Raw genomic sequence first — 27,524 nt, forward strand, 5'->3', positions numbered from 1 at the left:
AGACCTTTTTGTTGCTGAGATGTTTATGTTTTGGGTTGCCTGTTGTTCTGTGCCTGGTACTATAAGATATCTTTCCGTCCCAACCCCTCAATAGCTCAGAATATGAAAGATGAAGAAATAGACTCAATTATAAATATATTAAGAAGAGGTCATGCTGGAGTTGAGTGGTTTGCTTATCCAACTTGACTAGACTCCTTAAAAGAAAATATCCAAAGAAACTGAGTGGTACTCCAAAACACGCTATGTAATGAAGGAAGGGAGATGGGAGCTACACAGCTACAAGCTGAGAAACATTTAACACTGACAGAAATCCATCACAATGTAGGAAGAGGCAGGAAAAGACTCCACAACAGTTTCAGAGGGGCTATGGTTTTCTTTCAGTATGGTTTTAGGCTATAGAACTTAGAAACACACACACACACACACACACACACACACACACACACACGCACACAATCACTCTCTATTGATTTAAGCCACCTAGTTAGAGATAGTTTGTCAGAGCAGCTTTAGGAATCCAATCCATTCATTGACTCACTGGTTATCTAAACCAATGAACAGGAGGAAAGTGGGGAGGGTCGGGTATCACTGGGCTTGATCCAATTCCAGGATCTGTCAATTTAGAAAGCTGTTCTGGAGTAAAAGACAATTAATTTTACCTTCTTTTTTAAAAATAGCTACTAAACTGAAATATTAGTGCTATTTGGGAGCTGTCATCAGGTTCCTGGACAATGGCTTTAGTATTAAAATGGCAAGGATTCCCATAAACCTTGCTAATAGAATTTCAGAAGTTCCTATATACTTATGGTGTCTGAAGAAGAATTATTATGGAAGAAATTACAGCACACTAACATAAATACATTCACTATTAGCTATATCAAAATGGATGTAATTCACCTTCAGTGGTAAAATATACAGATATACAAATATTTCACTAACCTCTAACTTTTGTTGGATCCTTAAAATTTGTGTTCGAAGCATTTATCTTCTCTAGGGATATTTACTTATTGTCTTGTTAAAATGTCCTTGTAGCTTTTTCTTGCTACAAGTTCTAAATTTTAACAATTCCAAAGAAATCTGTATATAGTGAGTAGTTAACTCATGAATATTTTAATTCTTCCCCTTTCCTCATTAAGCAAAGTAGCTCCAGGTTATTGGTTCACATTCAGACTTTTCCAATAGGGAAACTTTATTTCTCTCATTGACCTACTTTTGCTAAGTGTCTACCTTTAGAACTAAAGCTGCCTTAAGCCCTTCTTGGGGATGCCATTCTTTTTTTTTTCTCCCTTTTTTTTATTCGATATATTTTTTATTTACATTTCAAATGATTTCCCCTTTTCTAGCCCTCCACTCCCCGAAAGTCCCATAAGCCCCCTTCTTTCCCCCTCTCCTCCCACCCACCACTTCCCACTTCCCCGTTCTGGTTTTGCCCTATACTGCTTCACTGAGTCTTTCCAGAACAAGGGGCCACTCCGCCGTTCTTCTTGTACCTCATTTGATGTGTGGATTATGTTTTAGGTATTCCAGTTTTCTAGGTTAATATCCACTTATTAGTGAGTGCATACCATGATTCACCTTTTGCGTCTGGGTTACCTCACTTAGTATGATGTTCTCTAGCTCCATCCATTTGCCTAAGAATTTCATGAATTCATTGTTTGTAATGGCTGAATAGAATAGTACTCCATTGTGTATATATACCACATTTTTTTTCGGCCTTAATATGGTAGCATTTGTAACATCAACTTTGGACACTGGCATGAACACAGCACTTTCCTCTAACAAATATTCAAAGCCTCACTGTTCTGATACATAGAAATAGTCTATGTAATAGTCTATGTAATTTTAATAAAAATTATTTTCTTAAAAGTCCTTGACTTTGTTTAAATTACTAACTTTTCTTCAAAGGCCTGACTCTCCCTCGTTTGGCCTTTTTTAGTGTTATTTTCCCATCTGTGATTGTAATTATAAATGTAATTCTATTTTTATTTATTTGCATTGTAGTTTTAGTCCATTTTATATACTTGGAGAGAATTCCTGTGCCCTTAACTGGTATAGGAGCATTCATTATCATTCCTGCTCCTAAACATTAGCTTTCCTGGAAATCCATTGCATTAGTCTTGCATAGTAACTATCCTAGTAACCATGATTTCTCTCTTAACTCTCTGAATTAATATCAGTTGAGAGAATACTATAGTTCAGGAAAGCTTTATAATGCTTAAAGCAGACAGTTTTTGCTTCCCAGGAGTTTATAATAAAGAGGTATATGTATCAGAATGCTAAGGTTGTAACCATGACAACAATAATCATTTATTTGTAGACTTGAATTTTCTTTTGATTCTTTGATTACTTAGTGCCTTTTTCATGCCTTGAGCTGCATCTGACACAAGTGTATATTACTGACAGGTATTTGTGATAACAGCTCCCAGTAAATAGGAACTTTTTTGATTTGATCATAAAAAAATTACACAATATCTACAGCTCATGGTGAGAAACTCAAAACTTTCCTACTAAGATGAAGGCAAATATGCTACTTCAATCACTGTTCTGTAGTACCAAGGAAAGTCTAGATAATTAAATAAGCTTAGAAAAGGAAATTGAGAGTTAATGGGCTTGGAAGGCAGGAACAAAACTTTGTCTATAAACGTCTTTATTTATAGATGATGTAATTTTCTATATGGAAATTCCAAAGGAACAACAGAACTAAATCCACCACTCCAATCAAATCAGAAACTAGTAAGCAATTTCAACATGGGTTTTGGATACAAGGTTAGTACATAAAACTCAATCATTTTCTCATACACTAGAAAAATAAGGAGAAATGGGAACTGTAATATCATTTAGCATGTACATTAATATAAAATACTTATGGACAAATATACAGAAATAAGTAGAAATTTTTCATAAGCAAAACTATACAACTATAATAAAAAACCACAAAGAAGTAAATAAATGGAGGGGTTATTGCAGATTCGTTAAGAATATGCAATGTATTCTCATTTATTTTAATGCTTCAGAACAATCTCAATAAAAATTTCAGTAAGTTATTTTGTGGATATAAACAAACCAATTTTAAAATTAATATGGAAACCTAGAAAAATACAGAGGAGTAAATAAAACATAGAAAGAAATAAAGTTGGGAGACTGACATCACTGATTCAAAGTTTAACAAAGGAGAGGCATTAATCAAGACACTGGGATGCTAGCCACGAATAAAAACCAAAGCAATGCAGCCAAAGGTGCACAAGTCCACAGCAGAGGCTGGTAACAGTTCTCAGCAAAGATTATCTACTGGGTCAGAAGAGTTTTATAACTAACACTGGAAAAATAGGACAGACACATACTAAAACCAAAAACCAAAACCAAAAACACCATTCAGAAAAGTTAACTCAAAACAGCAGAGTTAAAGTATATAAAGTATAATATACAACATGTAGAAGACAATAACGGTTAAAAATCTAATGGATATTCTGTTTGTCTATTTTTTTGAGATGCAAGTTCAAAGGCATGACTCATGAAATAAAGAATTGATTAGAAGACTTTATTAAAATAAGAAGAGGCTCTACAAAATATACTGTGAAGAGAATAAAAAAGAATGAAGTGTTATTATTATGATAATGGGTATAACTAGAGATCATTATATTCTCTGAAATAAGGCAGCTATAGAAAGACAAGTACTGAGTGATCACAATCATATGTGAAGTATGGAAAGTTGGCCTTACAGAAGTGGGGAGTAGATTGTCCATCACTAGACACCCAGGGAAGTGGGGAGTCATAGGGAGTTAAGTATCAGGTGCCAAATTAGAGTTTGATTGGATTAAGATTTTTTGGTATGCTATTAAATGCTAGTATGATCATAGATCTGTTTTGAATATATAATATATAATATATTATATAATCAAATATAAATATAAACATATAGATATAATGTGGTTTCTTATATATATGTATATGTTTAACTTGGTGTAAACATTATATGATGTATGCATGAATGAAAGATTGAATGGTAAATTAATCATATACCTTTTTTGATTTTGTTTTTATGTCAGTTAGAAAGTTAGCAAAAAGAACATAAGTTATATAACTTAAAAAGAGCCAAAGACCTCTAGAGCAAGCTATCCAGATAGACTAGCACATAAAAAGATGCTATAGAGAAGGAAAAAAAAATCTATGAAAAAACAACTTGTCAAAAATGCAAGAATGGTGTCTAATACCTTATATGGTAATTAAATTATTATTAAATTATGAACATAATTTTTATGTACAAGATGATTCACATTTGAGGTCATTTAGGAAATTCATTAAAACAACAATGGAATAACATTATCTACCTAGTAGCCTTCCTAAAAGGCAGCATACCACAAAGAGCAAGTGCTGGTATGGATATAAATCAGTAGATAATCTCACTCATGTATTGAATATATATCAGTAGATACTCCTACTCATGTACTGGATATATATCAGTAGATACTCCCACTCATGTACTGGTTATTGGAGACATGACATGCCTCAGTTGCTTTGGAAAAGCCTTGGTTGCTTCCTGTAGAACCAGGCATAGCTTTATCATACAACCTATCAGTTATGTTCATTGGTATTTACCCAAATACTAAAAACTTATGTCTGTAAAGGACTATACAGGGATCGTTGTAGCAGCCTTCTTTTTGACCCTTGAAGTAGGTAGCCACTAAAATATTCTGCAGCCCATGAATGGATAAACTGTGGAATATGCTGAACATGAGATGTTATTTAGCAGCAAAGAGAAATGAGCTTTTCAGCCATAAAAGGGAACAGAGAAAACTTAAATACATATTACTAAGTTAAAGAATTCAACATGAAAAAGTGGTATACTAAATGAGACCAAAAATATGTATGGCATTCTGAGAAAGTAAAAAATTTAAAGACAGGAGAATGATCAGTTGTTGCCAGAGACCAGAAACATTTAAGGAGGTAAACTACACTTATTCCATGGTAGTTTCTAGTGACTGGTTTCTGAAGCCCCAGTTAATACTAAAATCTATGGATTCCCAAGTTCTTTACATAAAAGCAAAAATCATATGAATGTTAATTATATAAATCCTATGTATTATGATCTCTCTAGACTCTTTAATACCAATACAGTGTAAATGTCATGTTTAAGTAGTTTTTATACTGTTGCTCATGGAATGACAAGATTGTAATGTCTGAAATCTTTAGTGTGACATGATTAAAGAAAACTTATTTTCAGTCTTAAATTAGTTGAATCTACATATGAGGAATCGGTAGTTTCAGCAGGCTGTCTGTATTCTGTGATGCCATAATCATATGGACATGCTGCTATACATGTGTCCACATCCATATAAGAAAAAACACTGAAACAGAACATTAATATGAGATTGAGATATCTATAGGCAATGCCGGTTTACCACCTTTGACAATTGTGTCTCTTTTGTGGAATATGTTGGTAATTGGACAGGCTGTACATATGTCAGGGCAGATAGTATGCTCTACTTTCTGCTGTAAACCCAACATTGCCCGGAAAAAGTAAAGTCTGCTAAACAGATGCATTTAATAAATAAGTCCCTTTCCTCTATTCTTGTGTCTTCAACATTTGGCAAATCTGTGGCACAAAGGTATGTGCTCAACAAATAATTTTGAAATTAATTTCCAAACATTATTTACATATCTGTGCAGGTGAGTTTAATGCATAAACAAGTTCAAATAAAGGAAGACCATGGCACTGGAGATTGGAAATGGAGAGGACACCTACAGGGTGACCAAATTTGATCTAACAAGAATGGCAATGTACAACAAAAATAATATGCATTTTCCAGCCTGAACTCTCATATAAGGCCAACTTAGAACTCTCAAAAGCCCCACTTGAAAGGATTCTCTGTGTTAGATAGGTGCGTATATCAGAAGTTCAGCACTGTATTGGGAAAGGTGAATTCTTTACTTCATTTCTCCCCTGAAAAATCATTCCTTGTTTCCCATAACTACTCTTGTTCTAGGCAAAGAATCCCTACAATATTTTAAATCATTTGTATATATGCCTGTATCTCTCTGTGCGTATTTGTGCATGTGGCCCCCTCCGAGACCAGAAAAAGGTTGCAATCTATAGTTCAGGTGGTTGTGAGCCACCTGAAGTAGAGGCTGGGAATCACTCAAGTCCTCTCCAGGAGCAGTTCATGCTCTTAATTGCTGAGCCATCTCACTAAGCCCATATGCATTTGCTTTATTTTGTTTTTAAATTTTATTTATTTTAATTTTTGTGAGTATACAACAATGTTCACATTGTAGGTGCAGGTGTGTGTGTGTATATGTGTGTGTGTGTGTGTGTGTGTGTGTGTGTGTGTGTGCGCTAATGGGTAGAGGACAGAGACTGATATTGGGTGCTGTCCTTGATCATTTTCTACCTTATGTACTGAAGCGAACTTACCAATTTTGCTGGTCTAACAAGCAATCTCGACTGGAAGATCTGTCTCTGTTGCTGTCTGCATACTGGAATCACAGATGGACCACCTCTCCCACTCAGGATTTCATGGACCTCAGGGATCTGAATCCCAGTTCTCACACTTGTATAGAAAGTGTTTACCCACTGAAGCATCTCTAGAGTGTCCAGTGCATTTACTCAAGAACTGGTGTACCTCAGATGGCTCTCAGGTGGAAGAGGAGAGCAGATCAGGCAAGAGGGGAAAAGCAGCAACTGGAATGGTTACTCTCATTCTTCACTGTGAGCCCTAAATTCTAGTTCCATACCCAAATAGAATATAAATTTGTTTGTTTTGTTAGAGAAATGAGTTTTAGTCTTAGTTATAATCAATATAATTTGTTAAGAATTTATATCTTTATAAGTTTGCTATTATTATATTCATCTAAAGATGAAAAAGATAGTGGTTTAGAAAGGTCTACATTCTTGCTCAAGATTGTTCTAGCAGGGACAACAATAATCATACTCTTACCACTGTTTATTAAAGCCTTTACAAACATACACAGCAAGAAAATGTGTTGTCTTAGGCAGTAGGGACAGCACAATACCAACTGGCAGAAAGTATGTCTATCATGAGCAAGGGTCTGAGGTCTGTCCCCAAAATCATAACAAATGAAAGGAAATGAGGTGGCTTATGTCTATAGCAATAGTGAATGGAATGGGAGACAGTTTGTCACCTAAGTAAGGTACAAGGTTTGCCATTTTCTTCAGGTTACTTTAGGAAAAGAAGTTTTTAACAAATTACGTTACTTTATTAAACCTAGTCTGTTTGGGATCCTACTTAGTGGCTACAAGACAGGTGGGATGCAAGAGATACGCATCTAGGGCTATTCATCTAGCTCAATGGTTCTCAACCTTCCTAATGCTGCAACCTTTCAATACAGTTCCTCATGTAGTGGTGACCCCTAACCAGAAAATTCATTGCTACTTCATAACTGTAATTTTGCTACTGTTATTAATTAGAATATAAATATTTGTGTTTTCCAATGGTCTTGGGTAAAAGGGTAGTTTGATCCTAAAAAGGTTATGACCCAGGGGTTGAGAACAACTAATCTAGAGGAGATAGAAGCACAAAATAAGGAGAAACCATTAAATTTTAAACTGGGTGATAGTTTTGATCAGCTATGTATGGAACCAACAAGAAATCCTGGTGCTAAGTTTACAAAGTTTCCCATAAATTTCTAAATGTTATCTCCAAGCATGTGTAGAGAATGCATGTGAGTTAGTCTGCACATACATTAGCTCCAAATGTACTTTGTTATGTGTAATGAGAAAAGATCCTCAGATATTTGAAACTTACATTACTGCCATTTCTGAAACTCTACCAATAGGAAATTGGTAGAGTTTCTTTGAGTGTAGAAGGGCAATTGAATACTTGGTATCCCTTTTAAATGGGATATGCTCTTGTTCGTGTTTGTGTTTGTTGGTGTGTGTGTGTGTGTGTGTGTGTGCGTGTGCGTGTGCGTGTGCGTGTGCGTGTGTGTGTGTGTGTGTGTGTGTGTGTGTGTGTTTGCTATATTCCACTTCCAGTTTCCTGACCATCTTTCTGGAGTTGTTTGTTTAACTGATTCCTTATAGAGGGTATGGAGGGAAGAGTTTCTAGTTTACCACAGAGGGGATAGATGAGATATCAGGAAAAACACAAGCAAGGGAACTTATTATTGGCTCATTAAGAGCTATCATAAGGGGTTGTAGATATGGTTTAGTGGTTAGGAGAACTTCTTGTCCTTCCAGAGGGCTGGAGTTTAACTCCCAACACATATATTGGGTGGCTCACAGCTACATTAACTCATTCCAGGGGATTGGGTGGCCTTTTTTTGGCCTCCAGGGCATGTATAGATACAGGTACATGTTAATTCACAAACACACACACACACAGAGACACACTTAAAAATTAAATTTTGAAAATATTTTTATACATTTAAATCACTTCAATTATATGAAGGAGACATTACTGGTTAAATTATAGATAAAAGAAACAGGCTCATAGAAATTCCAGGTTATACAGCTTGTTGTTGGAGCTAAAAAGAACAGACAAATCAAGATGCTTTGTTCTTAAATTTATTCTTGATTTGTTTACTACAGAGACAGACTTGAGGAGCATGGACCCTAAATATGCAGAGAAGGTACTAGAATGGGAGATGTGATGATTAACACTGATTGAAACCTAGGAGACAAGATACTAGACACACCTGTGATGACTTATCTCAATTAGGTTAACTTAGGTGAGAAGACCTATCCTGAATACAGGCAGCACCATTTCATGGGCTGGAGTCTCAGGATGTGTAAGAAAGAAAAACTAATCAGCTGACCTCACTCATTAACTTGTCACTGCATCCTTCCTATGGATGTGTTGTGACTAGAAGGCCTCTGGCTCATGGTTCTATATCTTCCTGCCATGGTGGAATGATCCCATCAGATTGTAGGCAAAAAATGTCTCCTTTCTTTAAATTACTTCTTTTCAAGCATTGTTTACAGCAGCAAGAAACATATGAGCACAAGATGATTGCTTGCACATTTTATTAATGTGCAACCATGATATCAAAATGTAATTTCCTACCAATGTTCATAACCTTCCTTCAACAAGGAATTATTGTTTGCAAAATTTAGTAGGCTCTGGAAAGTGTGTTTTTTTTCTAGTCTCCATGAGAATTTTTCAAATTTATGCTGAGAAATAAAATGATCCAGCTCTTGACAGCAGCCACCATGCATACAGAACTTCCGTGTTTGAAGAAGGTGTTTTTACATGGTTATGTCTCCTGTCACATGAGTATCAGAACTGTGCTTGGACAATGCTACAAGTTTTCTTCAAATCAGCTTCTCTGCCTTTTGCCTTGAAATTACAGAGATGAATGCCATTGCGTATAGTCAACAGTTATATTCTGTTGCCCCCATTAAATGGCAACAGGAGTTGCCACTCAGGAGTAGGAATTGGATGTTATTTCCATGATCATCTTCTCAAAGTCTATAGCTGAATATCTGAAACATGATAGACATTCCACACATGTTTTGTTGAATCAATGAATTAAGTGATAATCTATCAATCCATGACTTATTAGATGGGTATCTCTGGCATAATTTTCTTTGAGTAATAAGACTATAGCATAAGTAAGAGATTTTATCACACATGAAACATAGTCAATATTGATGACTGTCAGTGCAGAAATATACTTTGGTGGAAGAATCATCTGCCAGTCCTGAAAATCATCAAAGAGATTAAGTAAAGATAAAGACCACTGGCTTTTTCTTTGATAGCTGAGAAGCATCTGGCCTGTGTCAGAGAATATGGATGTGCTGTCTTATAATTGGCCAGGGGAAGGAAGTAAACAAAAATCATAATGGAATTTGAGAGTCTCTGAGGGATGAACACTGTATGCAGAGAAAAACACCAGATTTAGTTTGGATATATAAAGATGGATGTCTCAAGATGAACAATCAAGTTCAGGCTGACAAATGGTAGCCACATAAATTCTCTTTCATTTAGAAAAAGTGAATAAAAATAGTAAGTAAAATAAAAGAAGAAAATTCATTGAGAGACCGGGAGAGTGAGGATAGACAGTAAAATGATAGAGATGGGTAGGAAGCAGCGGTGGCGGGAAGGATGTCAGCTCCAGCACGCAGGCAGATAAACAGGAAAGGCATCAAGTAATGAGCAGAACAGCAGAACTAATCAGAGGCAGGGGTAAGAAAATTATGTCTTTGTAGCACACCATCCTTATGAGAAACCAGAAGTCTGCATCCTACAGCATTTCTGGAGGAGACAGCGGATCCAGGATGAGTCAGCTTCCCATGAAACATTTCTAAATGGCAACTACTACTGATCCATGTTGCACTCAGTTTGTACTCAGTTAAGTAATGTACAATCAGTGTCCAGCAACTAATGATGGTGCTTTCCTCTTTGTCCAGTTGTTGTCTATCTTCACTTTCCCATGAAAGCCTTGACCTCTTTATGAGGTCAGATCCGCAGCTATAGGTATAGGTTCTCAGGGCATTACAGTCCTCCCTCTTTTATAGAACTTCTCACAGTAATAGATTTACATTGGTTTGTGTGATTGATCATTATTTCCTTTTCTGTGGTAGAATGAATAAAGAGATGACACTGCTTTCTTTCTTTCTTTCTTTCTTTCTTTCTTTCTTTCTTTCTTTCTTTCTTTCTTTCTTTCTTTCTTTCTTCCTTCCTTCCTTCCTTCCTTCCTTCCTTCCTTCCTTCCTTCCTTCCTGTCTTTCTTCTTTCTTTCTTTCTTTCTTTCTTTCTTTCTTTCTTTCTTTCTTTCTTTCTTTCTTTCTTTCTTTCTTTTTTCTTTCTTTCATTCTTTAAAACATTCTATTTCCAACTGAATTCATTTACTGGCAGCAACATAGACAAAAGTCTGTAAGAGTAGTGTTAATTCTGCAAAGATACTATTAAAAATGACAGTATTTATAGAGAGATGTGATGTGAATTTAAAGAACAGGTTGGTCTTGTTGGCACATTAGGAGGCTTGAGACTGATAAATATCACAGTTTGAGTAACTAAACCCTGCCACAGAATAAGGGTATCTGTATCTACTGCCTAATAAACTTGAAGCTTGTGATTTTCTGTATTCCTCTTTGACTCATTGGTATATAACCAGTTATCCAGCACTGTTTCAATCAGTGTCATTGTGACTCTATTATTACTTGTATTAATGGGTATTAAGAGGAGTAATTTTCCAGTTGAATGTCCAAAAGCTCTCTGTTTTGGGGTTTTCCTAATTGCATATTAATGAGGAGACAGTTAATTTATAATTTACTTTGAGGCCTTTATTAAACCAATTTATTAAAAGTAAAAATTGTTTCAAAGAAGATTTGCTTAATGGTAGTAAGTAATCACATTAGTTTAGATTACGCACATAAAATAAGAACTATTTCTAAAAAATAGTGTTTTAGTCCAAATTCTCCTGTGGATAAAACACAAGCCAAAAATGTAAAAGTATTATTTTTCTCTTTCTAATTTAGTGCCTTTTCAGGGGAATCAAATTAGCAATTAATTCTATTGGTATTAACCCTCTTAAGAAATTTAGTTTTTGATCTCAAAACCATATCGACTTCCATACCTTGTATAAATGGCCTCCACATTAGCCAAGTTGTAATAAAACTTAGGTGTTTTGTCTTACAAAAAAAATGTGTTTATTTGTTCATAGTTGCTATTTCAACAGCAGATGGCAATAGAAATCCAGGCCCCCTGAGAGCTTTAGCATTGGAGCTTGGGAAGTCCTTAAATATCTCCTCTCTCCGTGCAGTCACAGCACTTTTTAGCACTGACAAATTCTGGGCACTCTGTAAAGTTTCCTGACACCGTTTGTAGTGTCAGCTCTGTACATGGAAAGAAAGATTACAGGACCCAGGAAAGGATGTTTCTTTGGTTAAGGAAATAGGAAAAAAAAAACAACCCAATAGTGAGCAGGCAAACAAAAAATGAGCTTTGTAAGAGCTTAGGTGGAAACAGGAAACAGGGAAAGAAATGGTAAGGAAAGATGGCTGCAGGCAGGGCAGCGCCAGGGTGAGTCTCTACTGCTCCTAACAAGGGCTTTAGGTTTAATCTCTGAAGGTTCACCCCCCACCGCTGGTGAGTCCTTGCAGGTTAGGGGCCTTAGCAGGGGTAAGGCTAGAAATCCTCCACATAAAGCCAGACACTCTGAAGCTAATAGAAAAGAAACTGGGGAAGACCCTTGAGGACATCGGTACAGGGAGAAAGTTTCTGAACAGAACACCAATAGCGTATGCTCTAAGAGCAAGAATTGACAAATGGGACCTCATAAGGTTACAGAGTTTCTGTAAGGCAAAGGACACCATCAAGAGGACAGATCGGCAACCAACAAATTGGGAAAAGATCGTCACCAATCCTACATCAGATAGAGGACTAATATCCAATATATATAAAGAACTCAAGAAGTTAGACTCCAGAAAACCGAACAACCCTATTAAAAATGGGGTACAGAGTTAAACAAAGAATTCTCACCTGAAGAAATTCGGATGGCAGAGAAGCATCTTAAAAAATGCTCAACTTCATTAGTCATTAGGGAAATGCAAATCAAAACAACCCTAAGATTTCATCTTACACCAGTCAGAATGGCTAAGATTAAAAATTCAGGAGACAGCAGGTGTTGGAGAGGGTGTGGAGAAAGAGGAACACTCCTCCATTGCTGGTGGGGTTGCAAATTGGTACAACCACTCTGGAAAGCAGTCTGGTGGTTCCTCCGAAAACTGGGCACCTCACTTCCAGAAGATCCTGCTATACCACTCCTGGGCATATATCCAGAGGATTCCCCACCATGTAATAAGGATACATGCTCTACTATGTTCATAGCAGCCCTATTTATAAATGCCAGATGCTGGAAAGAACCCAGGTATCCCTCAACAGAAGAGTGATGCAAAAAATGTGGTATATCTACACAATGGAGTACTATTCAGCCATTAGAAACAATGAATTCATGAAATTCTTAGGCAAATGGATGGAGCTAGAGAACATCATACTAAGTGAGGTAACCCAGACTCAAAAGGTGAATCATGGTATGCACTCACTAATAAGTGGTTATTAACCTAGAAAACTGGAATACCCAAAACATAATCCACACATCAAATGAGGTACAAGAAGAAAGGAGGAGTGGCCCCTGGTTCTGGAAAGACTTAGTGAAACAGTATTCGGCAAAACCAGAACGGGGAACTGGGAAGGGGTGGGAGGGAGGACAGGGGAAGAGAAGGGGGCTTACGGGACTATCGGGGAGTGGGGGGGCTAGAAAAGGGGAAATCATTTGAAATGTAAATAAATTATATCGAATAAAAAAAAGAAAAATAAAAAAAAAAAGAAATCCCACTTTGAAGCTTTATTAACTCCAGAGGCGGGTCTGTTCAGATTTTTTTTTTTTTTTTTTTTTTTTTTTTTTTGCAGAGGTTCGGGTTCCGGGGGGATTCAGGTTCCTGGGGGGATTCAATGTCTTTGAAACACTTTAAACACCGACTATCTGCTGTTAGTTTCCTTAATTTATTTTTTTATCTGTTCTGTAAATACATTCTTCATATGGCTGTATAATGACGTAAACAGGCAGGAAGCAAAAGGCGGCGTCACTCATTGGTTAAGAGCATACATATCCTACTCTTGCAAGGGACTGGCATTCCATTCCTAGCACCCATTTGGGTCAGCCACAATCATCTGTAACTCCAGTTCCAGGGGTATCTCTGCCTCTTCATCTGTACCTGCACTCACATGCAGACACATATGCATATGCACTATTAAAAAGAAAGTGGTAAAATAAAGAAGTCGACAGAAAATAAAGAAGTATATGTGGTACTTAGCTGTATGTAGTATTTAAACATTGTAGAAATATACAGAAATCTCCATGTGCCTCTCTGTTTGTAAGGAATTGCTAAACTTTTTTTCTAAACTTTTCCTTCATTCTCCCTCTCTCTTTCTCCATGCCCTACTTCCCTTTTTGCCCTCCTCTTTTATTTATTTATTTATTTTTTTAGATAACATACTACTGTATAGCTGTGCAAGAAGTCAACTAGAACTCAAAGGTTTACTGCTTTAGCCTCTGAGAGCTGGAATTATAGTTGTGGGTCACAGGCCTGCTCTTTCTGTGGTAAACAATGGCTCCAATGTCTAATCACTGATCTTAGTAACAAACAACTTGAACAAGGCTTCTTCTTCAAATTTGAAAGAATACCTCTATATCTTGATACATATGTCAGCAGATTAGTCCCCATTCATTCACTACTGACATTACCTTATGGGGTAAGGGTTGAGAAGTATACTGGAGGAAATTGCCTCAGAAGCTGAATAGCATTGTGGACTACTCTCCCAGGAAATGAGTAAGGATGCCTGAAGCTACCTGTCTCAGAGGGCTGCATATTCCTAGACATGAAGAGAAATGGGTTCCTCAATGTTCAGGCTCATAGGAATAGACTTTGAAGTCTAGAAGCAAAATGATCACTTCCAAAATGTCAGACTATGGGTAGGTCATGACCTTTTAGGGGCCACATATCAAATATCCTATATTTCAGCTATTATATATGACTCATAACAGAGGCAAAATTACAGTTATGGAATAGCAACATAAATAATTTCATGGTTGGGGGTCACCCACAACATGGGTATCTGCATTAAAGAATCAAAACATCAGGAGGGTTGAGAACCCCTGTGTTTGAGCTAGTAGACATTTTTTACCTCCATCTTGTTGCGTGGTGTGATAGATGGGAGGAGCTCAACCTTACACAGCGGTGGAGGAGACTGGAAACCCTAATTGAATCATGACCTGATTCTAAGGCTACTTAGTATCATTTTGAGAAATAGGAAGCAATTTTACTTACCAAAAAAACTATCCAGGCAAGAGCAGTAGATAATAAATATTACAACTTAAAAATCTTATTTCCAAAGTTTTTTTCTGGAAAAGGATACTTCATCGGGTCTCACGTGGGAGCAGTCATGTGAGGTAACTTTTCATGAGCTTAGAGCGGCCCACGGTGCCCCTGTGGGATGGTTCTTGTCTTGTTGAAAAGGCACATTGGTGATGTCTACAAGATAGTCAGTCTGAAAGAGTAAACTGGCTTTGGGCACTTACAGACTTAGTGACTTGGGAGAGAGGTGGTTGGGGGCAGGTAGATTAAACATTTAACTCATAGAGTTTCTTTTTTAATGTTCCAAAAGACGCACAACCCTCATTTCCTAAGAACTTGTTATAAGGAGCAGTTACGAGCTCCTATATTAGCTTTCAGTTATGAAAGTTCATAGCTTAGAAATTTGTTTTCCTATATAGTCGTTCTAAAACGACTGTATAAAAAGGGATCTGTACCAGGCAAAGAACAGCCCTGAACAGTTTACGGTGCTTGTTAATCTCAGCAGCTCTATCAAAACCCTTCTAGAGTTCTGTTTGTGACTTCCTCTTTCTTTCTGTGCTCATCCTCTTCTCCCCATCCTCAGAATTCAGCCCAGGCCACCCCTGGTGAGAATCAAGCACATCAAAGGCGATTCCTTGTCTTGGTAACTCTACTGACTCCCCATATTGCTAAAGTCTACTTATGCTGAGCTGCTTTGAAGTCTATGTTGTTGCTGCAATCGCCTGTTTCTTTAGGATACTCTTTGGCCGTGAGTATATCTGTTATGATCATGTCCTGTCATTTGCATGCATTATTAAAATGTTTGGCAATGTTTCCACTCCTATTTTTTTTTTCTTTTTCTTTTTTTGGTTTTTCGAGACAGGGTTTCTCTGTATAGCCTTGGCTGTCCTGGAACTCACTCTGTAGACCAGGCTGGCCTTGAACTCAGAAATCCACCTGCCTCTGCCTCCCAAGTGCTGGGATTACAGGCGTGTGCTACCACACCCGGCTCCACTCCTATTTATGAATGAAGTAAAAGCTGGCAGAGGGTGTCTTCCATACCCCCCTCTCTTCTGCTTTTTATTTCTCCTTTCAGTTTCTTCCCAGAGTTCCTAACAGAATCACACATGTGTGTGCTTTGTTTCTCTTTCTTTCTTTCTTTCTTTCTTTCTTTCTTTCTTTCTTTCTTTCTTTCTTTCTTTCTTTCTTTCTTTCTTTCTTTCTTTCTTTCTTTCTTTCTTTCTTTCTTTCTTCCTTCCTTCCTTCCTTCCTTTCTTCCTTCCTTCCTTCCTCCCTCCCTCCCTCCCTCCCTCCCTCCCCCTCCCTTCCTCCCTCTCTCTCTCTCTCTCTTGCTGTGTAGCCCATGACAGAATGGAAATTTATTTTTTATTGGTTATTTTATTTATTTACATTTCAAACATTATCCCCTTTCCCAGTTTCCTGTCCACAAGCTCCCTATTCCCTCCTCCCTCCCTCTGCCTCTCTGAGGGTGCTCCCCTACCTGCTCACCCACCATTGCCTCAGCACCCTAGTGTTTTCCTATCCAAGGTCATCAAGACTTTACAGGACCAAGGGGCTCCCCTTCCAGTGATGCCAGATAAGGAAATCCTCTGCTACATATCTAGCTGAGCCGTGTATCTATCTCCCCACACCTGTGTATTCTTTGGCTGGTGGTTTAGTCCCTGGGACCTTTGGGGCTTCTGATTGGTTGATATTGTTATTCTTCTTATGGGGTTGCAAACCCTTTAGCTCTTACAGTCCTTGCCCTAACTTTTTCCATTGGGATCCCTGCGCTCAGTCAAATGTTTGAACTTATACAGAGCCTGCATCTGTATAGGTCTGGCTCTGGCAGAGGCTCTTAGGGGACAACTATACAAGGACTCCTGTCAGCGAGCACTTCTTGGCATCAGCAATAGTGTCTGGGTTTGATGTCTGTATACAGGATGGATCCCTAGGTGGGACAGTCTCTGGATGGCCTTTCTTTTAGTTTCTGCTCCACTCTTTGTCCCTGCATTTCCTTTTGACAGGAGGAATACTGGAGTAATATTTTTGAGGTGGCTGGGTAGCCCCCTCCCTTAACTGGGGACCATGCCTATCCCTTGGCTATGGTCTCTACAGGTTCTATCTCCCCTTTGTTGGGTATTTTGACTAAAGACCTCCCTGCTGGGTCCTGGGAACCTTTTGGTTCCCTGGCATCTGGGACTTTATAGTGGCTACGCCCATTTCCCCCCTTCCCCACTGCTATACACCTACTTTCTGATTACTTATACATAATTCCTGACCCTCTGTATTTCTCTTCTATATTCTCCCATATCTGAACTAGGCCCCCTTTCCCCCTCCTGCTCCTCTCTCCCTCCCATATCCCTCTCTTCCTTTACTTTCCAGAGATTATGTAGGACTGAATATCCACAGGCATAAATTTCTATTTAGCCTGGTGATCTGCCTAAATTATAAGTTTATTTTTTAAACGACAGTGTTCATTTATATAAACTAATATGAAATTGTCCATTAACTGGCCACTCATATGGAGGGCTTTATCTTGGGGGCCAGCATACAAATTAGCTCATATAGCTTCCATGGAAGAGTGAGTGAACTTCTTATTTTCAGAAAAATGTTTTGAGGTTTGGTTTAAATGACTTTTCTACGTAGTTTTGTATGTGCATGCTTTGTGCACAGAGAGGTGTGGCCGAGGAGTGCAGTATGTTTATTGGCATTCTCAGAATCTGCTCGGTCTCCTCCTCATTTCCTAAGAGCTTCTCCTAAAGCTCAGCCAGCACCTTCCGACTCAGCTGTTTCACTAATGCAGAAACAAAGCTTTTTGGAAAATTCTCATAGGGTGTCTCAAAAACAACCATGCAAGGCAACATAAAAAAAAAAGGGCTCTGCACCGAGTGAGGAAAAGCTCAGGAGCTTGAGAGATGTCCCAATCTCAGTGGAGAGTCCCAGGTCTTCTGATTGACCTAAGGCTGCTCTGCCCTGCTCTGGGTTCTTTTCTCCTGAGTAGATTTACTCCGTCTGAGCTGTAACTCTTTCCACACAGTGCTATTGCACAGTGATTAGTTTTCATGGTTGCCATCCCTAGAAACAACCTAAGAAATGTCATTAACATAGAATAGCATCCCTTATTAGTTTTTTTCACTTTTTGATGTTTCAGTAACTCACAGTCAGCCATGATCTGAATGTAGCAATTGGAAGACTCCAGAAATAAATAATTCTTAAGTTTTAAACTGTTCAACATTTGGAGTTGTTTAAGGGAATCTTATCCATCTACTCAGGACACAACTCATCTCTTTTGTCTAGTAATCATCCTGTATATGTTCCCTAACACACTAGTCACTTAGGAGATGGTTGAATTATTAAATTGATCCCTGATGCCACAGTAAGATGTTCTAGTAGTTCTTAGTTAATAATGAATCCTGAAGTACTAGGGTAGTCAAAAAGAAACCCCCAAACAGTGTTTTCTTTCTCTGAAAAGAGCAATACTCTTAAATAAAGGAAGAAAATATGCCATATGTTCAAGTTGTCAAGTTCTGCAGATCCCCCATCCATGAAATTGTAATGAAGAAAAAAGAAATCCATGATAGTTTTGCTGCAAAAGCCACCATGTCCACAGTGAATGCCAAGTACTCAGTTAAATTGAAAGAGGCTGCAAATGTGGGCTTGGTTCTTTCTGAAGTTTCATTCCTCCATTGGGGGACTGGGACATAATGGTTATTTAAGTTGTGATGATTGGCCCTGGGATCATAGAGTGCATGGTCCTGTTCCCATAGGATCTAAATCTGAGCTTCTCTGTTCTGCGTCATCCACCAGTACTCCCACGTGGATTTTTGTGACATTTTGAAGTCAACCTATTCCACTTGCTCTATCACTCTGGCATCGTCACCTTAAAAATCCTGTTACTTTTCTTTGATAGAGTCTCAGGAAAAAGAAGAGATTAAGGTGTGGATTGGGTCTTTTAAGCTGAACTGGAAGCATGGAGCCTGGTTGGTAATGGGGCTATTGTTATGTCTTGCTGTACAGGGTATAGTTATAAATGATTTGGATACTATTTAAAAAACAGCAGAAATTTTATGGTAGACAGATTTTCTGCCTCCCTGGTTCTCCCTGAAAAGGAGAAATATCTCTGCTTACTTTATGTCATGTAAATAGAAACTTAGGTAAAACTTATATAGCTGTTTGGTATTTTAAAACTACATTTCATTTAATAACTATTTTATGTAGCTATTTTTATTTTACAAAAGCATTAGAAAGAAGTTTTAAAATAATTTGATTTCTAATTTTGGTTGATTATCTCCTCTAAGGAATTTAATGCCTTAATAAGGCAAACCCGATTAAGACTCATTGTTCTATTTAAAACAGTTCTATATAAAAAACTACGTGCTTAGTGGTAAGAGTTACATGCTGTGTTATCTTAATATGGCAGCTGCTGGGTATACATGGTATAGACTATAGCATAGACTATAGTGTGCTTGGTGCCAAGATATTCCCTTTTAAATGGTCAATTGATGCTAGATTATTTCAGAACCCAGAGGTATTGATATAAACAATTTTATATTTATGTGCTTGAGATTATGCGTTCAGTGTGCTCTTCAAATGAATTGATGTTACCCAAATCTGTTCTGCTTATTATTTTCATTTTCAGAGCATTTGGACTAAATTTGTATTCATCTACTGGTAAGTACTTGGTACTTTGCAGAAAGTTGGTGAATCCAATACGATTCTCCCCTTTGGCTACTTCATCTTATCAGAGAATTAGAATTAGTGATTATGTCTATAGCAGAGTTCATTTAACTCAAGTGGAAAAAATGGTGAAAGCAAAGCAAAATGCTTATTAGGCAAACTGCTAATAAGCTTCTTTTAATAAAAAGAAAGAGAGGGAGTGGAAATAGCTTTAAAAGGATGCATCATTTAGCACTTGCCGAAGTCTCATCTTTGGGTTTATAACCACAGTGTAGGAAGGTCCCACACTGAGCCCTGTGTCAAGAACACTCCTAAGAACAAGGCGAAGTAAGACAACTGGTAAAATAGATCACCACACTGGCACCTCCACCACAAACAACATCTACCATGAGGAATCATGTGCAGAGACAGTTGGGCCATTCAAAACAGGTTACTGATTTTACATGAGAGTTTCTAAAGTCAATGCTTTTCTCGTTTATTATTATTTGTTATCCTGGAAAGTCTTTGCTTTGTGTAATAGCCTAAATGTAGCATAGGAATTATATGACCTGTTTCCCTCTCCTTAATAAAGTCTTTTCACATCACATTATATGGAATAGGTCTATACAGTACAGTTTGATACATTTTCAAATACAAACTGTTTTATTTTATGAATATTGCTTATGCCTTAAAAGAAAGAGTCAAGAGAGATAATTATCTCATATGATTATTTTGGAAATAAAACCAGATATGATAGATAGATGAATAGAGAGGCTAGTTAGCTATATAGCCAGCCAGCCAGATAGAGCTGGACACCTAATATTTGTGAACTATTCTGTTGAAGAAATATCCACGAACTGAGGTGCTATACAGGTATCCACTGAGATATCTGTTCTCTCTCTACTCGTGAATTTTATATGTAGGTCAGCGTATACACTGAAAACAAAGCCAGGCTCTGTCTTTTCTCCTCTCCTTCTCTCCTACCCCCTACCACTCTGCTGATTGCATGAAGTACTCACTCGGGGTCCTCCTAATGAATCATACACATTGCCTGTCCAGTGTAATGATTATACGCATTTCAAACACACATGAATATTTGTGTCACATTGAATCCTGTGAAGGAAAGGTGAGATTTTTACATCTGAATTGCAAATCTAGTCCCTGTTCCCATGGCTGGGACTCATAAATAATTATCAGGGTAGGGAAGAGGTATGGGTAAGGGAAACAGAGGGAAGAAAGAGAAGGAGGGGAGGAGGAAGAGGAGGAGAAGAATGAGGGAAGGAAGTGTGTGTGGGAAGAGAGAAGCAGCTTCCTACAGTCTGTGCTATGTACTTCATTATAAGAGAATGCAGTATTTATTCTCTTACCCTTCCAGGGAGATGGCCCGTTGGAGAGTCACTGAAGGCTGGCGAGTTGCAGTACTGTGCTGGGAATGACTGTAAGAACAAAGAAAAACAAAGTAAGAAAGGAACATTTATGTAAAATCCCTTTGTGCATTTTAATAAGTCTGTCAAGAAAATAACAGATATTGAACTATATAAGAAATTCAGTTTCTAGTTCTAAGTAGGAATGTATACTAGAGAAAAGAACACTCCTCTAGATAAAGGATAGTGTTCCCTTGTTACCTGGGTTCAACATCAATTATTCTGGAGCAAGCCTTACACGGTAGTTAAATATGACACACAGCATAAAGTATAAATTTGAGTATGATGTTTTGTGTTTTTATATTGTCTAAGACTTTCATAAATCCAGAGGCAGTGGATGTCTCTATTGGAACTGTATTTACCTGACATGACAAGAACATTGCACATATGAGCTCATAGTGACTGTGACTGCATGGATAAGACCTGTACCAGATCATGCCAGCCCATATCTTAGCATGAATGGGATAAGGGCTCATGAAGTTCCGCCCTAGCTGAGAAGCTATTGACAACTCATGGCTGCTAGGGAAGGGAGCATCCTTTTCTGTCTAGGCACTTGGCTCATGAGAGGCTAGCCACGCACGACTCATGCATTCCTAGGCAGCACTAACTGGACTCAGGCGATTTTAGAAAAAGAAGGCAATGTATCTTTTAAGGTGGAGAATTAAAAAAATGTCCAAAGACCAATGTACAAGTGAGAATAGTTTATTAGCTCAAATGTGCAACATTTATTGGTAAATTACTGATTACATTGCATTCAGGTGTTTGACAAATCTTGAAACTGTTGAATATCAGTCTTGAAATTTGATATGATTCATTAATTTGTTTTGGTTTAATATAGCAAGACTGATTTTGTATGAAAGTAGTTGAAATCAACATAATAATAATTAGCACCAATGATCATTTATATCAGCAAGTATCTTCCAAAAATGTTTTATATCCTTATATCCTTTGTTTGTACCAAGTCCATGGGTCAGATTCTGTTTAATAGATAGAAGAATTGAGGGGAAAAGAGATTTAGAGCTTGGTTAAGGTCATCTAATCAACATCTGGGCCTGAATTGCTATCCAGGCTGATTCTAAAGCTACTTCAATTAGAGAGATGGAGAACCTTTTGTCTGAGAAAGGTTCAACAGTAATCCAACAGCAACACTGGATCTGAAAGAATGTCATCTTTTACTAACATGTGCTCCTTACATTCTTACCAACTCCTTACAAATTCGTATGCATTTTATATAATTTTATACATGTACATAACACACACATACATGACTTCCTTTCTTAATATATTAGAAGCATTTTTGGAAATATCTATTATTTTAGTTTAATATAATATTACTATTCATATGTATTATGTCATTCTTGTAGTTGGATCATTAGAATATTTCTATTATTTTAATATTATAAGCAGTGCTGCAATGACCATACTGATAATAGTTACTTTTTTCTTGTGTTGTGACTTGTTTTAGATGAACTACTTCAAATTACTATGTTATTCTTCATTTATGTTATCATGTACTCTTCAGAGCATATATAGTGTTTCTCTCTATACATACATACATATATATATATATACATGCATACATATGTGTTTACTAATTGTAGTTAGTGCTACTCATATGTACATATGTTTAAGGATGACCTTCATGTTTGGTATAACTTAGTAGGTGTCTCATCCCTGGATATGTCTGTATAAGTTTCACCCCAATCTTAGAATTACTAACTTTATAATTTAAAAATTAAACTAATTTATCTAGATGTGTGTATTTGTGTGCCTGCATGTTCCTGTGTGAGATAGAGAGAGAGAGACTGAGATAGATAGATAGGTAGATAGGCAGATAGATAGATAGATAGATGAATAGATAGATGGATAGATAGATAGATGGATAGATAGATAGATGGATAAATAGATAGACTTATATAGATAGAGGCAGCACATACACAGAGATCAGGGAACAGCCTGAGATTGGTTCTTTCCTTCCACCCTGTGGATTCTAGGTGGCTGAACTCCAGTTCCATTGAGCCTTCTTGTCAGCCCCTGACTTTACACTAAGCCTTCTCATTAGCCACACAACTTCTTAAGTTTAATTGATGAAAATTTAATAGATGAAAAGTGACACATGCCAGTACGCCTTTAATCCCAGCACTTGGGAGGCAGAGCCAGGTGATTTCTGAGTTCGAGGCCAGCCTGGTCCACAGAGTGAGTTCCAGTACACGGAGAAACCCTGTCTTGAAAACAACAACAACAACAACAACAACAAACAAAACAAAAAAATAAAAGTGACACTTGGAGTTACCATAAACATTTTTTTTTTAAATTCATGAGAATGTCAGATACCACCGATTAGATACGATACCCTCCATGACTGGCTACACACTGTAAGTATTCTTATAACCAAGAAATTATAGGTAGACCAGACTAGTACTTTTCTGATGTATTTATTTGTAGTTTTATTTCTTTTGTGTCATCCATACAATCCTTTATATTTATTTTCTAATTGATTATAAAGTATCAATAGTTCTTGGGTAAAGATCAATATAGCTTACTAATCATGATTAATGGATAATTCGAAGCCCTGATAACTTTGTCATTATTGGCCCAGCCCATATAATTAAAACAAAGAAATAATGAGTCGTTTCACTTTCCACCACCTCTGCATGACAATTATTCTATCCTGAATCTACACGGTGATGGTGATGCTATGTTTACAGTTTAGTGACACAACGTATACCAGGACAAGAAAGTTTTCAAAGAAACGGATCTTTTGACACTATACATGTCAAACAGTTCTTGATAGAATGTAAATTTAAAATGAACAGATGTGATATTCACAACATATAATGAACCTTTTATCTCTAGGAAGATAAATATAGTGAATTATCAGATAGTCAAGACACCATATAAGAGTGGAGTTTTCTATTTACAGACAGCATCATGTGTGTAGGATGTACTTGTATACTGTGTATAGGGTGTCTGCGTACAGTGTATGTAGGGGATACTTATATACTGTATGTAGGGGCTCCATGTACAGTGTATATAAAGGTACCTTGTATGGTGTTTGTAGTGGGCACTTATACGGTGTATATAGAAGGTACTTGTACAGTGTGTATAGGGGTCCATATACAGTGTATGTGTGTGTGTGGGTACTTGTATACTGTCTATGGTGAGTAATTTTACAGTGTATGTAGGGGCATTTTTACAGTGAAATGCTCCTTGATGACGATGATAAACATTTTTAAGTCACAGACACCTTTCCCTTAGGACCAAGTAGATACCATTCCCTCCATGACTGGCCATGACTGGTTATACCCAGTGGATATTTCTACTACTAGGAAATTATAGTTAACTGCAGCCTGGCCTTTACATCTGCTTAGACAATGAGGAAAATTTAGAAAGAAGGAAAACTGAGAACAGTAAGAGAAAAAAAAAAAAGGAACCCTCAAGACAGAAGAATAAAAGAAAGAGAGCTTTAACACTGGACAGTTTAGGAGGTGGAATGTGTTTCATCTTTAAAATCTCTACCTACAGATTGCTACCACATTCCTCATGGCTGTAGCTTTCCCAGACAAGCATCTTTTCTGTTAAGAAGCATGTGGCAGTCCTTCAGGACAGGTAACGTAGTTTTCACCTTGGCACCCATCTTATCCACATAGCCACAACATCAAAATGAAATCACTCCGTGGTTTGTTCACATCTCTGCTCTCCTACTAGGTCTCATGTGCTCTGAGAGTAGGGGGATGTGTTTGCTTTCTCCTCAGTCCAGCCGAAAGTTGGCACAAAAAATATACTTCATCAATGTCTGTTTGAGAGATGAACACCGTGACTAAGTTCCACTTACTTGAAAAACCCCACACTTTATCTTTTTTTTTAAACTAGCAATGGCCTTGAGAACTAGATAGCCTATCTATTTTTGACAGAAAGTAAATTAAGTCTTAGATCTTCCAGGTGGCTGATGGCAAAAGTGGAAGCCAGGTTGTCTAATTCTAAAATGCTTGGCCATGTTGTCTACAGGATGAAACAGTCACAGCTGTGTGACTAGTCCACAGTGAGACCCTGGCATTTTATGGTGGGAAATGTTGAAAATGTTTTAAGAAATAGTAATACTTTCTATAAAAAATGTAATGTTGTTTTTTCATCATATACACCAAAATTTGACATCTACGACTTTCCAAAATCATGTCTGGGTTCATCATTTGAAAAGATGATTGAACTGTCTTACCCACACTACCTCAGTAGAAAGCTCTAGATACTGTAGAGACTGGCAATGGAGGGAAAGGATGAGCATCAGGAGGGCTCAGCAGCACCTTACTATACTGATCATGAGATAGAAGCTCCTGGCATCTTGCAGAATCAGCTTGTGGTATCAGTTCTGTATTAATGTGGAGGGGCTGTGGTATTATACATGGTGACCATGAGGCAAATCTTTCTTAGACATTTCTTTGAATCCACATGCTATGTAAGTGCTCTGTCTCTGAGCTGTGCAACCTGCCCTTGTCGATACATTTTCAAATGGAGAGAGGTGGCAGCCCCTTTGTATGTTTAAAGCATGTCATCTCTGCACAAGATTGAGCCAAAGCATTCACCATGGACTCTATTTCTTACGAATTCTGACTTTCCAACTAAGATTCCCAAGCTGTTGCTTAAGAAAATGTTACTTGAATGGTACTAAGAAATGCTCTCTTATAGTATCTTTAAGGACCTACCTGGCAGTTATAAATATCTGAATTTTCTTCTCCAAAGGAGACAATTGTAATGTCAGGCAGGGTCATTCTAATATTTTATAACATTCAAGTACAGCATTTTATAGAATGTAGAATACTTAGGGCCTCTTGTGCGGTACTCAAACTGTTCTGCTACTGACCTACACCCACAGAGCCCCTCCCCCTCATATTTTTATATTTTGATCAGTATTTCACTAAGTTTCCAAACAATCCTGGAAATCACTCTGTAAGCCCAAGGAGGCCTAAAGCTAGCCATCTCCTGTCTTAGTCTGCCAAGTTGCTGGAATGCCAGGCCCAGCACCCAACATTGTTTTCATCATTAATGAAAGAGTAACAGTAAGTTTAATTATTTGCAATGTTTCATTCATCATTATAATACTTCCTGATATATATTCAATATTGTTGATTTCTTCACTTACATTTTCAAAGAACTTTTATCTTCACTGTTATAGTTAATTGCATACATTTGATGTCTTAATATTTCCCTTATTTTCTACTTCCTTCTCTGTTTGTGTGCATGTATTTAGTTGCAAAATATCTTTCATAAGAAGTGAACTAGTATTTCAGATAAACTTAATGAAAACATTACCCTTTTAGTTCACAAAATTAGGTATTCGTTCTTGTATTCCTCCACTGACACTTGACAAGTATTTTCCTGTACAACTAACTATCTCTCTGTTTGGATTATATTAAACAACGGTTAACTTGATAGTAGTTAAATACCAAGATGTATTAGGTGCTTGAGATGACTCTTTGATTTCTCAATATTACAGTTTCAGCAAGTATCAGATGATAAAATGATGATGGTTAAATAAATTATTTTCCCATGTCTACAAGGCTAACACTTTTCAATGAATCCCACAGGACCTAAGCTATATTCAAAAGATTGAGTCATTAACTCAAAATAGAGTGGGAGAACAAGTTATTCTAAGAACTGAGAAGACCTGGCTTAAGATTAGTCAGGGTCAAAACATGATATACTTTGGGAAGCTTGACCTTCTTGGCTTGGCAGAGGATGAGGGCAGGAAGGTTATGGGGCAGATCATGAGGGAAATACCTTGACAAGCGTTTCAGACTTTACTAGAAATGGAAGGCTCTCAAAGGCTGTAAATGAGGAGGGTCAAGGTGGTGATAGTTACCATTCAGAAAGCTACATGTGTACAATGAGCTGCAATCTGAGAAATCAGTAGTTTACCATGATGAAAAAAAAAAGTACTCATTTAACACAATTAAAAGCAAATATCTAGAAATGGGTTTGAGGGAGTTATGCAGAAGGAAATACATCTTTTAAAATACATTTACATTTTGATAGACAAAATGTTTATGTGGTTTTATATGGTACAATGTGATGTATTAATTAATATATATTAATGATCAAGTCAGGGTAATTAGTATAACAGTCACCTTAAACTTTTATCATTCCCATATGATGAATATATTAATACATCCTTTATTCTGAGTATCTATCTATCTATCTATCTATCTATCTATCTATCTATCTAATCTATCTATCCATCCATCCATCCACCCACCGACCCACCCACCCACCCACCCACCCACCTACCTAATTATTAAAATTTTCACTTGACTCTGACACAGAATACCAGAAATTTTTACTTTTTCATACTCATAACACTGCATCCACTAAACAACCTTTTCTCACCTCCTACTTGGCTTTTGGAAACCGCTCTCTATTTTCAACTTATGTAATATCAGCCTTTTAAGGGTGAGGTATGTGCCATTTGACTTCCTGTGCATGGCTTCTTTCACTTAATAAGACATCCTACAGATCTATCCCTGTTGTGCCCAATAACAGAATTTCAAAAACTTTAATTGTATGCTAGTATTTTACTTTGAACACATTCCATATCCTGGCTATTATGAATAGTGTCAATAAGTAGAGGAGTACTTATTGTACATCTTTCT

At 37.2% G+C, this 27,524-nt stretch overlaps 1 protein-coding gene across 10 annotated transcripts in view; it reads right to left on the bottom strand.

Moving 5' to 3' along the window:
- The window catches only part of Dlg2 (discs large MAGUK scaffold protein 2), a 1,203,331-nt gene that overhangs the window by 365,506 nt on the left and 810,301 nt on the right, over positions 1–27,524 (bottom strand). For all 10 annotated transcript variants that reach the window (XM_052158733.1, XM_052158754.1, XM_052158740.1 and 7 more), the window contains one exon: positions 20,824–20,892. In XM_052158733.1, coding sequence (XP_052014693.1) covers positions 20,824–20,892 — 69 coding nt within the window. The remainder of the gene's footprint in view (positions 1–20,823; positions 20,893–27,524) is intronic.

Source organism: Apodemus sylvaticus, chromosome 1 (genome assembly GCF_947179515.1).
Source record: "Apodemus sylvaticus chromosome 1, mApoSyl1.1, whole genome shotgun sequence".
Lineage (NCBI taxonomy): Eukaryota > Metazoa > Chordata > Mammalia > Rodentia > Muridae > Apodemus > Apodemus sylvaticus.